The sequence below is a fragment of the Medicago sativa genome, chromosome 6 (assembly GCF_051527215.1).
Source record: "Medicago sativa cultivar Bolivia chromosome 6, Bolivia_mono, whole genome shotgun sequence".
Classification (NCBI taxonomy): Eukaryota; Viridiplantae; Streptophyta; class Magnoliopsida; order Fabales; family Fabaceae; genus Medicago; species Medicago sativa.
The window spans coordinates 15324878-15337110 of NC_140754.1; the positions used below are offsets into that span (position 1 = coordinate 15324878).

Here is a 12233-nt window from a genome sequence, read left to right on the forward strand (position 1 = left end):
TCAGGCAGAGCAAAATTCCAAAATAGCCTAAACATAAACGATTTCGAATAGATTTTGCATAGATTAGTTCTACTCAAGATTCAGATCATTAAGGCAGATCAAAATCGCAAAATCTTAGGATTTTAGGATTATAATCGGGATTTTAACAACAATGCTCACTAGGATACCCCAACAAGTAGTATCAGAGTCCTGATGTTTGTGTTTTATGTATCTTTTACATTAAACCGGATTGATGTTCTAACCATGACAATTGACTCCTTTCTTACAACTCTGACCTTCAAACCTATATCGAAATTCAGAAAACAACTAACACCCAAATAAAGCAAATTGTAGGTAAGGTGAACCACTCAAAACAACATCCTCAAATTTATATAGAGTTTGGTTCAAAACCAAAAATAAAACATAAACAAGTCGCAAATAAATAAATAAATAAATGTTAAGCAAACAAGTTATGTAGCTAGGAAGCCGTAGTGTATTGTTAAATTGGTGAGTGTGGCACTCGATATGCAAAGCTTTTGTTTATGAAGAACGCGACAATTTTGAACAATCAAGCTATTCAACCTCTTAAATGCTGAAAAAGGCTCAACATGGCCATCATCGTCCACCCCAAAGTCAAAGGACTTTAAAAACAGGTTGGTTAATGCTGGAAAATTCAAAGAATTTGGAAATAATGTCCGTTGAGGAAAAGCAACAGAAATGTGAAGTGATGTTAAAGTGTCACATGAAAAGAAGTAAGACCAATTGTATTGAATATTTCTAACATTGATTCGTACTCGCTTGACATTATGTGAAAAAGCGTATCTGACAATCCATTCGAGATGACTTTGATAATACCCATACTTTGATAATACCCCCCAAGATGCTCCTCATAAAAATCAAGAACTTCCAGTGCGGTTGAGTGATCACGTGTACCAAAAAATCCATGAAAGAAATATTCAAAGCCTCTGAGATTCTTAAGGTGTGAATAACGTATTATAAAGCTTGGAAGACTCTTCCAGAGATTCTTCCATCTTTTGGACAAAACACAAGTTTGAACTGCGTATTTGGTGTTCAAAAAAGAGAGTATGTGAAGTAAAACACAATCAGGTAAATCACTTAATTTGTCGGCATTATCATCCCCGACGCCGTTATATTGTTTTCGGATTTCTTGCAGTAGAAGAAACACCCAGTAATGCCAGAATGTTACCTCGGCCACTGACATGAGATTCTTCATATTGATTTGAGTAAAAACCAATCCACCCTGCTTTGATTGTGTGATTCTGCAGCAAGTTTTGAAAATTAAAGCAAAGTGAGAATATATATATATATATATATATATATATATATATATATATATATATATATATATATATATTGTGTTGAGTAAAAACCCTAATTGTGTAAATAAAACTCCTATGAGATAATATCGAGAAGAAAATCTGTACCAAATAAAAACCCTAATTCAAAGTCATTTTATTACTTTTTTATTGGGTCGAACTTTCTCTCCCTAAATAACTGAAACACACCGGCTCTAAGTAATATAGAAGCATACCACAATAATATTGATATTTTGAAAATAATTATGAGTTTTCAATCATATCGGCTTTCTCATATATTTATATAAAAATTTGTTTATGCAGATATAAGTACATAAAATCTGCAATGAAATCGGTGCGAAAATTGAACGTTGTTTTGTATATAAAACAAACAATTATTTAATAGAAACACTACATTAATATTTATAAATTAAAAATAGTTTATGAGTTTTCAATATTTTATCATATCGACTTTCTCATATATATATATATATATATATATATATATATATATATATATATATATATATATAATTTGTTTATGCATATATAGATATTTAAAATCAATGAGAACGGTACAAACATTGAACGGTGTTATAAAATAAAAAGTTATTTAATAGAAACACTACATTAATTTTGATTTTGAGAATAGTCATGAGTTTAAAAAAAAAAATATCATATCGACTTTCTCAAATATATACAAACATAAACATTTAATAGATTTTTGTATATACAAGAGAAAAATATTCAAATCCCTCATAACCGAATAAGATCTTTAGTTGGGAGTTTGAAGGGGAGGGCAATGGAGGATTTTGGGGGTGAAAAATATAGGGGGAAGCGGAGAAATGATTCACATTTTTCGAAAGAGCAATTTTGTAGAGAATGATAAATTAATACTTATACTTATTATTACTATATTTTTAATTTTATGAATATTATCACAACTCCTTCAAAAAAAAAAGAATATTATCACAAAGGCTGGAAATGAGTCGAGTCGGATCGAACCTGTCTGAGCTTGACTCGACTCGTTAAGAATTGGCTCGATTCGAACCTCGGTTCGAGTTTGACACGAACTTTTTTTTCAGCTCAAGTTCGGCTCGTTTAAAGTTCACGGACAGTTTGGTTCAGCTCATTAGGTTCAATTCGTTTGTTCAAAACACATAACTTTAGGTACGGAAATGAGTAAAGTCATATTGGAATTTACACCAATTTTTAATGGACAGGATGAGGCTACTATTACACATAGTGATTAACACTGCTATGCAACCACTAAATCCAGTTTTTCCTTCTTGTGGCATATGTTTCTCTTATTATAGATAATTGTATCCTCCATTTTTCATGCATGTTACGATGCGGGACTATTATTGCTAAGTGTTTGTCTTAGTTTTTAAAGTATTATATATATATATATATATATATATATATATATATATATATATATAATCAATTATCTAATTATGTAAAATCAATTATATATAAATTTAAAAATATTTTTTAAGTGTTATATATATATATATATATATATATATATATATATATATATATATATATATATATATATATATATTATAATCGAGTCATCTCGTGAACCAAACGAGTCGAACTACATATAGTTCAAGTTCAGCTCAATTAGTTGACGAATTTAATTTTCTACTCAAGTTCGGCTCATTTGGTTCATGAACCAAGTTCAACGAATCAATTGTCGAATCGAATTACGAATTTTAATTGAGTTGGTTCGGTTCATTGTCATCCCTAAAAGATTAAATTTGAAGAATTCATATAAACCCTTCAAAACCCTCTTCCAATACAATTTTTGAGTCCCCCTAAATGAGTAGAGTTTCGTATTATGAAGAAATGAACCCTCCAAAAAAAAACCCTCGCAATGTCTTTTATTTCTTCCACCTATTTTTTTTTCTTTCTAAACTCTCTCCTCCCTTCCCATCCAAACTCGCAAACAAAGCATTAGAGTCGATGACTTTCTAAGGTTCTAGGCCCCCTCTTTTGTGGTCTCGATCTCTCCTAATCTATAGGGTGGCTCTTCTTCTCCACATTCTTCTACAAGCGTCCTTTTGGGAAAATTTCTCAACTGGATTTTAAAATCTTGACAATCATGAGTGGATTGACTATGTATTATGTGGTAGAGAAATATTTGTACAACCATTTTTTGACAATTTTGTGACAACTTTCCCTCTTATACTCACGTTATGTTTTTATTTTTTCTCTCTATTGGTTTCTGTGTCAATGCCTCATTTTTTGTTTTTGTAAACATATGGTTGTCTTATAAGTTATCGTATAAATGGTTGTGCAAATAACACAACTCTGTGGTATTTGCAGTATACTCTCTTATTTGTGTCCGATCTTTATCCTTTTTGGAGAGGTAAATTGATAATATTGGAAGGATTAATAGTGTTTTACCCCCCTCTAATATAGGTCATTTCCGATTTTCCCCCTGTAAATTCTTTTGTTTAGATTCTGTCCTTATAAAATAAAGATTCTTCAAAATACCCCTCGACCTATCTCACTCCTAGATTCTAAACAAAAAATTTTATAAGAGAGAAAGCCGAAAATAACATATATTACATGGGTAAAACAATATTAACCCATATTAGAATCATACGCATCTCAAAAAATCCTCATGTGACCATCCTTTAGTGGAGTGAAGTTGGTCAGGTAATTTACCTCGATCTCATTTATTTTTAAGAGACATTTTATAGTCACGTGTTTTGATTAAGGCTATTTTCCGCATGACTATATATCCAACTTATCTCTTATTCTCTTTCAAAGTTCATCCGGTGTTGTGAAGCCTGGATACACTAAATATGGAGACGTATCCGTATTGGATATCGATACTCCATGGATACTCGTGCATACTTACCCACAAAGTATCAGAATTCATTTTTAAATACTTCACGGATACACACATATACTTATGAGATACTTCACGGATGCGTATTTTACAAAGAATATCCAGCATTATTGATGTTAAATGTAAATAATAGAAACAAAAAAGATAGAAAGGAAACAAAAAACAACATCAAACACAATACAAAGAATAACCAACTGTTTGACATTCAATATTTTCATTAAAATGTGTAGTCAGCTTATATAAAGATTTAAAGAACTGCTACCAGGATCATGATGAATATTGATGTTTTCTTTTTTGAACAGATAATTTCTTCTAAACTACACAAAGAACTGCTAGATTAAGTGATTAACTAATGATCCTGTACAAGACAAAATAATGAACTTTGTAGGCTAAAAGTGCAGTTCAACCTCCCTAATGATCGGATCAATCGGTAATAATTTCTGTTGATAACAACTTTGCCACTGGAAGTCTGCGGAAGTGGTCGATAATACATCATTGCAGTGGATAACATGGTTTTTGCAGTTAGTAGTGCACAAAATGAAATTGCCGGTGATCAAAGTGTAACTCATGATATAGCAAAGGAACTTATGTGTTGAAAGATTCCATTTGATGGTTCCCTAACACCCTGCCAAAAAGTAGACAAACAAACTTAAGACTCCTAATAAAACCAGCCGGAGTAACGTACCCACATCCTTAAACATTAGGGTTTCATACATTAGCCCTCCAATATTAACAATATTTCAAAATAATCTCTGCAATTGCAAAATGTTAATTAGATTTGTCCCTCTGCTAGTATTTGCACGAATTATTAACGACATTAAGTTGGTAATGTCAGGGAGGTATTCAAAACTAAGTGAATAATGTCGGAGATGCATTTGATAATAGAGGGACGAACCTGATTAATTTTTTGCAATTAAAGGGATCATTTTGGAATATTGATAATCTAAGGGATTAAGTTTACACAGTCCTACAATTTTTAGGACCAAATTGAGTATTTACTCCCAACTAGTCCCATTAAAGTGTCACCGTATTAGTTTTCCTAAAAAAAAAAATTCACAAGAAAGACGATAACTAAGAATATCTTTAGATGATGATACGGTGATATTGTTATCTTCAAACTGGACTCACTAGACAACGAAAATATTTGTCAAAATAATGTGGCGACATCCTAATCAACAGAGAACCAAATTATGACCGAGTTTATTCAAGCCCCTGTATAAAATAAAGCTAGTTATGTTCCTAACATCTATCATTATAAGGGTGAGTTTTGTCTGTGCAATGATTTCTAATTTTCATTTTTTTTGGACACTGGTTTTTATCAATGCAATTGAAATGCCATTTATGTTATATTATTTTATGAAAAATCACTTATTTTACGAAAAATTACTTAAAGGAAATTTGGTGACTAGTGGACTCTATCATTTAAAATAAAATAGGAATAAATGAAACAAACAAAAAGGAAGCAATCAACTGAACAAAATTTCCCTATCCTATTGATACACATAAAAACAAAGTAAACAATTGGCATGTAAAGTCATTTCACAATGAGAAGTTGAGAGTATACGTACTTCAAGTAGGTAATGATGACATTTGGATTTGATTATCGAATTCTCCATTCGATAAATCTGAATTTCGAATAGAATCTTTTCTATTTCGCTCTAATGCAGTTGCTTGATATATCCCTACATAATTCCATTGCAAAGAACATTTATTATTAATTAATTATTAAAAGAAAAAAAAACAAAAAAAGAGAAAGCTGAATAAAATGCATATTGAAATATAAATTTGAATATCTAATATTCAGAACATACCTAAACCTAATATTAAGCTGCAAATGACGAAGCCTGCAAGAGAAAAATCCATCTTGTACACGATCTCCATGACGATGATGCATGCACTAGCAGCCATCAAATGCCTTGGTGAGGAGAAAACCATGTGCAATCTACAACGAAAAGTACAAGGTTCAGTATCTTCAGAACCAAAATGTGTTTTGAATCACCACTCTCATGCATTATCTTATCTTACACAATTCAGAAGTTTCAAATACAATTAAATTTTCCATAACAAATCTGAATTTAAATTTGACCTTATTATAACCAAACATCTTTCATACAATGCATAAAGTCATACAAATAGTTGACAAGGAATAATTTCACCAAAACAAAAAAATTGAAGCCAATTTTCCAATAAGAATGAAGAGAATGTTGCTGCTAGAATGCAACTAGTAGTAAATATGATATGGAACTGTGGATTGCAGAAAAAATCGGTTTGTTCAAATTCTGCTATGCAACATTGGTATACCACTACAGCCACAATTTGACAAATTTTGTACGAAATATCGTACCGCGGAACGATAGAGGTTTGTCCAAATTTTGCTGCACTAGAGTGCTAAAACCGCTATTTAACAATTATGAAGCCTGATAGCCAAAATGTAAAAACAACTTTCTTTTACTCACGTAACAATTACATATGGGCATGGCAATAATACTATCATGACATACCTCTCCTCTGCAATACTATCAGCATAGAATATCAAAATATTTCCAAATAGGATAGTGCTCAAGAAAGCCCAAGCCGAAAATGGCAATTTCCCATTGCTTTCAGAAGGTGATCCCTGAAGGAGTCAAACGTCGGAGACAAAGAGGATTACATAAATTGCCATACATCAATCAAGCCAAAACCACAATAATTAAATATTCCATAATGAGATAACCTTGTCTAAAGTTAGACCTAAAATGGAAAACACGGTCATGGAACTTACTATGATCACATCCCACATGGCAATGGGAAACATAAAGCACGTCGCAGAAGCAATAGTTAAAGCATGGAGTCGCCTTTTAAGTTGATTCTGAAAACAAAAGGTGTTCCGGTTTAGATATAAGGGCAGACATAAAGTACATGAGACCAAAGAGAAAATAATAATTACAAATTACATGAAAGTTACTACCTTGATTGAAACGCGCCTCGCAATCACTCTCCTCAGTGCTGATAGGATACCAGCAATAATAGGAATTAACATTTGCTTCAAGCCCAAAACATGTTCTGTCTGAGCCTCAGTTTCATCTCTATCTTCCCGTGGTATATTCTAGTTAAGTTTACAACACTTTTGGAAATGATAAAAAAGATGAAAGACTACACAATTAACAAAAGGCATACGAAGAGAAAACAATCAAAAGATACTTTAGCAGTAAAATTAGTCAATTTAAGCAAAGTTTTAACAACCGAACAGGGCAAGTCAACCAATTGAACCTTGAAACAGACTTGTATAGTCTGGTTATTTTGGCGTTCCATCCGAAGTTTCGTCTAATTTGGAGTGGTTTAAGGTGGTTGAACCATGAAGCAGAGGTCTTGCCGGATTGATGTCTTGTTCGATTTTTAAAACATTGAATTTAAGAAAGAAAATAACACTGTGAATAAGGATATAGAACGGAAAATATGTTGCTGTGGCCCATCCTTCCGATAGCAGGTAAAATGATGCACACATGGCAATTAGGCCACCTATCTGGTTCAAAAATAAGAAAGTACACACCAGATTAGGAAAGATCCTAAACTTCAATGAAACATATCAATCACAACAAGAGGGAACAAAACATCATCGACATATCGTAGTACACAATCTGGATATGAACTTTATCTGTTCCTTTTTTCATCAAAGGAGGTTAATAATTTTATGCATAATTTTTTAAACAACCATAATATTTTCTATTAGAGAGAAAACTAGGGGACGGTGAAGATCCTCAAAAACAGCAAAGACTAAGGTCATATTTGAATAAACAACTTATATAAGCCCTTATAGCATAAGGGATTATCATATAAGTGCTTATGTATAAGCTATTTCTATAACTAAAGATAAAAAAAATTCCAACTCTTTACATATAAGGTATAAGGTATTTTAATAAGCTATCCTGGAGAGCTTATGAAAATAAGTTGAAAATAGCTTATTGACAAGTCTGAAGTTGTTTCCGTAAGCTCTCCTAAACAATCTCAAAAGTGCTTACGTGAGTAAAAAATCTCAAATATGTCAAACCAAACAAATATAACAAGAAACATGAATAAACTAAAGAAACAATATAATTGGATTACCCTAAAGAGAGGATAAAGAAAAACAAAATCTTCATAAGACATGGTAAAACAATTCAGGAAAGAGTTACAACTTCTAAAAATATTTATCAATACAAATCAAGAAGAAAAGAGAAACAGTTGTAGAAAATCCTAATTTTTGGAGGATCGGTAGTTAATTCAATTGGAGTATACAGTTTCATGGTATCATTTATATAGTACAAAGGGAGTATATAAAAGTATTACCTTTTTCCACAGATTACTTCGCCTCCCATACAACACTCCAGACAGTACTCCAAGGACAGCGCCAGAATACTCACCCAATATCGCTCTGAATTAATGATAAAAACAAACTGCAATGAGTTTATATACAAATTAAAAAATAATTACTCATCAAATCAAGAATCAGTCAATAAATATAACATGATCAAGAAATAGCTATATAATAATGTGGTGGATGACATCAATGATTCAATTGGAGTATGAAAAACTGGAAATTCGTGTTCTACATGACTGAACATCAGCCACAATGTCGTATCACTCAAAATCAATTACATAGTTAGACTACAGTTTGTCTGGATTAGCGAGTTTATCTATTAGCATAAGCACTTGTGAGACTATTTGGGAGAGCTTATGGAAACAGCTTGTGACATGTCTATGAGCTCTCCAGAATAGTTTATGAAAACAGTTTATAGCTTATGTACTAAGCACTTATGCAATAGCACTGAATTAAGTTGTTAATCCAAACAGACTTTCAGAACTTGACACACTTAAGTTGGCAACTGAAATTTTCTTTGAGGAAACAAAACCAACCTAACTGGTCCACATGATTTCAGTCCCTTTCCCCACAAGACAAGATACAGTGCTGTTATAAAACCGTTTATTATAGAAGGCACGACCTGAAGAAAACAAAATTGGTATTAGTTGAGGAATATGCGTATCATGTTAAAATTCACGTCGAATCTAACACTTATTCCTTAGTATTCTCTGCTGAAGTAGAAATTAAGCTTACCTGTGTGTTGGAAAGTGGCCTTCCCTTCCAAGGCTTTTGCAAAATCAAAAATAGGATAGCCGCAGGAGCCAGACAGGCAAAAAGAAAAAGAACAACCGAAGCTCCGGTCTGTGATAAGTAGCGGAACATGGAGTATACTGACCATATCCTCAAGAAATTTGCAGCAACATGAATTATCTGCAACGGTGTATGTCTATAAAGAGAAGGGAAAAAATATAATCAGAACAACAAGAACAAACCAAGTCATAACTTCAAATACACAATCCCAGAATCCCTCATCTACAAATGTATCATAATGTAGTAGAATTTCAAGAAACTGAAATATTCTTATACATAATCACTGTAGCGTAATTTGATCCATGTAGCCGACCCCACTTAGTGGGATAAGGCTTGGTTGTTGTTGTATAATCACTAAAAGCATAGCAAACACAAAGTACAAAGAAAACACAAAAATCATTAAAAAAAAAAATTTAAAGTTGAAAGCATTTACAACAACCAAGCCTTATCCCACTACGTAGGGTCGGCTACAAGGATCAACCAACACCATAATGTTATGTCATATATAATATCTATATTTAACTCATTCATCTATAGGTCTTTCTTAATAATTCTTCAAGGTCTTTCTTAATAGTTTTCTAGATCTTCCTCTGCCTCTAGCGGTTTGACTATCATCTATCTGTTGTACCCTCCTTACTATAGAATCTACAAGTCTTCTCTCCCCATACCCAAACCACCTAACCCGAGTTTCCACCATATTTTTTATGGTAGGTGTTACCCCAGCTCTCTAATGCTTTCGTTCCTAATCCTATCTCGTCTAGTCTTACCACATATCCAAAGCAACATCAGCATCTCTGCTACAATTAATTTAAAGAATAACTAAATTAGTTGAAAGCATTTAATACAGTGAAATGAATGTTCTTTAATGTCATTAGCAAATGATAGATTGAATTTCAATAGTTAAGAAAACTAATACTCTTATAATACCTTCAAATTGCCCTACTGAACAAATCGATAATAGCTATGAAAACTGACACAAACACATGCACTGAACACGACACTAACACATGCACTGAACACAACACTAACACATAGAAAGTGGCAACAATTTAAGAAAGTGGAAGTGATAGAATATTTGAATTTAAATGTGGCAGTGTCGGACCGGTGTCCAACACAACTAGAATTCAATCCAAAGTGTCGGTGATACATAGGATAATAGACACCACGAGTAAATATTGCTTGAAATTACTAATTTACTATTAAAAAAATGAAACAGTAGCAGCAACCCAGTTCTTAAACAACTGAATAATATCAATTTCAGCTTAAAGCATTGACACATTTCAAATGATAGATCGAATTTCAATACTTAAGAATACTTTTTTTAGACAACCACATTATAGATAATAAGTATCCAACGCCATTAAGCAGTGACTAATCTTCGACGTGAGCCCTGTTGAGCACACAAGATGAGTTCTCCCTTCCCAACAGGGTTTTCTCCCTGTTGGGCACACAATCCACTCGGACCAACCATGTGTTGGTCAGAAGTCTACTACTATTATATTACCATCAACTTTCCCTACTAAACAAATAGATACCAGACATGAAGCACAGACACGGACACCAGACATGAACAAGCCGACACCTCTAATAATTTGAAAAAAATCACATAATTCAGTGTAATTATATGTGTCGGTGTCAACACCTGTCCGACACTAGAACACGCCTAATGTGAGGAGTGTCCGTGCTTTATTGTCACAATAAGCATAAACATTGCTTGAAATTATTATTTCAAAAAATGAAACAGTAGCATCAACTAAACCATAATGATTTCAGCTTAAAGCAATGGTCACATTTCAATGCACCTTACCATACTCAATATTGAAACAAACAAAGATACACCTTCAGAATATCACAACCAAATCCACTCATAGATCTTTCAAAATCAAAACTTCAACAAAAAAAAATCATTTTTTTTTCCTTCAATTTGAACCAATACCCAAAAATGAACCATACCCAGAATTTATAATAGCTAAATTCATCAAAAAAGGTGAAAAAATAGAATTTTTTTGCTTACCTGAAATGATGAGGAGGAGAACCTCGATCATCCGACAAGTGATTAGGGGACATCATTGTTGGAATGAAAAGAACCAAAGTGAGACAAAGAGAGTGCAGAGTATTGTGATTTTTCAAATCAGAACAAGTAATTGTTGTTCAAATCAAAAAAATCTGTTGTCGATTTCTTCATGTTTCTCACAATTTACACAAGAAGTCTTTTTTTTTTTTTTCTTTCTTTTTTCAGTTGAATTTGTTTTTGGGTTATTTGTTAGTGGGCCCCACCAATTTAAAACAAAAATTGGATCTCAATACATAGCTCTCTTATTTGTTAACCACACCCCCATAATTGGGTGTTAAAATTCGAGTTCTTTGGGAGAGAGGACTCCGATGATTCGGGGTTTGATTGAAAGGTAAGTAAAATCTAATAAAAAATTATTTCATCTGAAACCAAACTCAAATACTCCTCAACAATTCGGCTAAAAGGGAGTTTTGAATTGCACAAACTACACATACGGTGGTTCAATCACTCTTACTTAAATGTGCAATTGGGCAGGTTTGGTTCTATTTTGATAAGTGAAAAACTAAATCGAGAAAAAATAGTTGATTTGATTCGGTATTTATAAAAAATTTGTCATGAAATTGCAAGCAAACGGATGAAAAATGGGTTGGTTTAGTTCAAATCAATTTAAAAATCTAAAAAAACTTATTTTGAAAAACCTAATTTTTAATGTTATCAAAAGCAATGCATCAGCTAAAATGTGAAAAGAAATATACAATGATTAGAAAATGTTCATTTCAATGTTCTCAGGTTTAAAAAAAAAAAAAAACCCTGAAAAAAATTCTCAGGTTTGATTATCTCCAATACCAATTTGTATTTTGTTGGGTTAATTTAACTACTTAAATAAAACCATTTAAAAATATATGACTACTTTAAATTATTTTAAAAGGA

General features: G+C 32.3%; 1 protein-coding gene and 1 pseudogene across 1 annotated transcript; both read right to left on the reverse strand.

The window, feature by feature from the left end:
* Positions 1 to 449: 449 nt before the first annotated feature.
* On the reverse strand, positions 450 to 4672 carry LOC146913161 (putative F-box/FBD/LRR-repeat protein At5g25850; annotated as a pseudogene).
* Positions 4340 to 11872, reverse strand: LOC146913162 (zinc transporter). The gene is made up of 11 exons (XM_085716395.1): positions 11304 to 11872; positions 9233 to 9425; positions 9034 to 9119; positions 8467 to 8551; positions 7585 to 7663; positions 7109 to 7239; positions 6923 to 7009; positions 6663 to 6775; positions 5973 to 6103; positions 5730 to 5843; positions 4340 to 4786 (listed from the first exon to the last, which is right to left on the reverse strand). The coding sequence occupies exons 1-10, from the start codon at positions 11357 to 11359 to the stop codon at positions 5731 to 5733; spliced, it is 1074 nt and encodes a 357-aa protein (XP_085572521.1). The 5' UTR covers positions 11360 to 11872; the 3' UTR covers positions 4340 to 4786; position 5730.
* Positions 11873 to 12233: the final 361 nt, after the last annotated feature.

Coding starts and splice junctions, on each gene's coding strand:
- LOC146913162 (XM_085716395.1), bottom strand. CDS start 11,359: ATGATGTCCCCTAATCACTTGTCGGATGATCGAGGTTCTCCTCCTCAT. Junction 8,552..9,033: donor AAATCATGTGGACCAGTTAG/GTTGGTTTTGTT, acceptor TCATTAATTCAG/AGCGATATTGGGTGAGTATT. Junction 7,664..8,466: donor GAAGTAATCTGTGGAAAAAG/GTAATACTTTTA, acceptor TTTTTGAACCAG/ATAGGTGGCCTAATTGCCAT.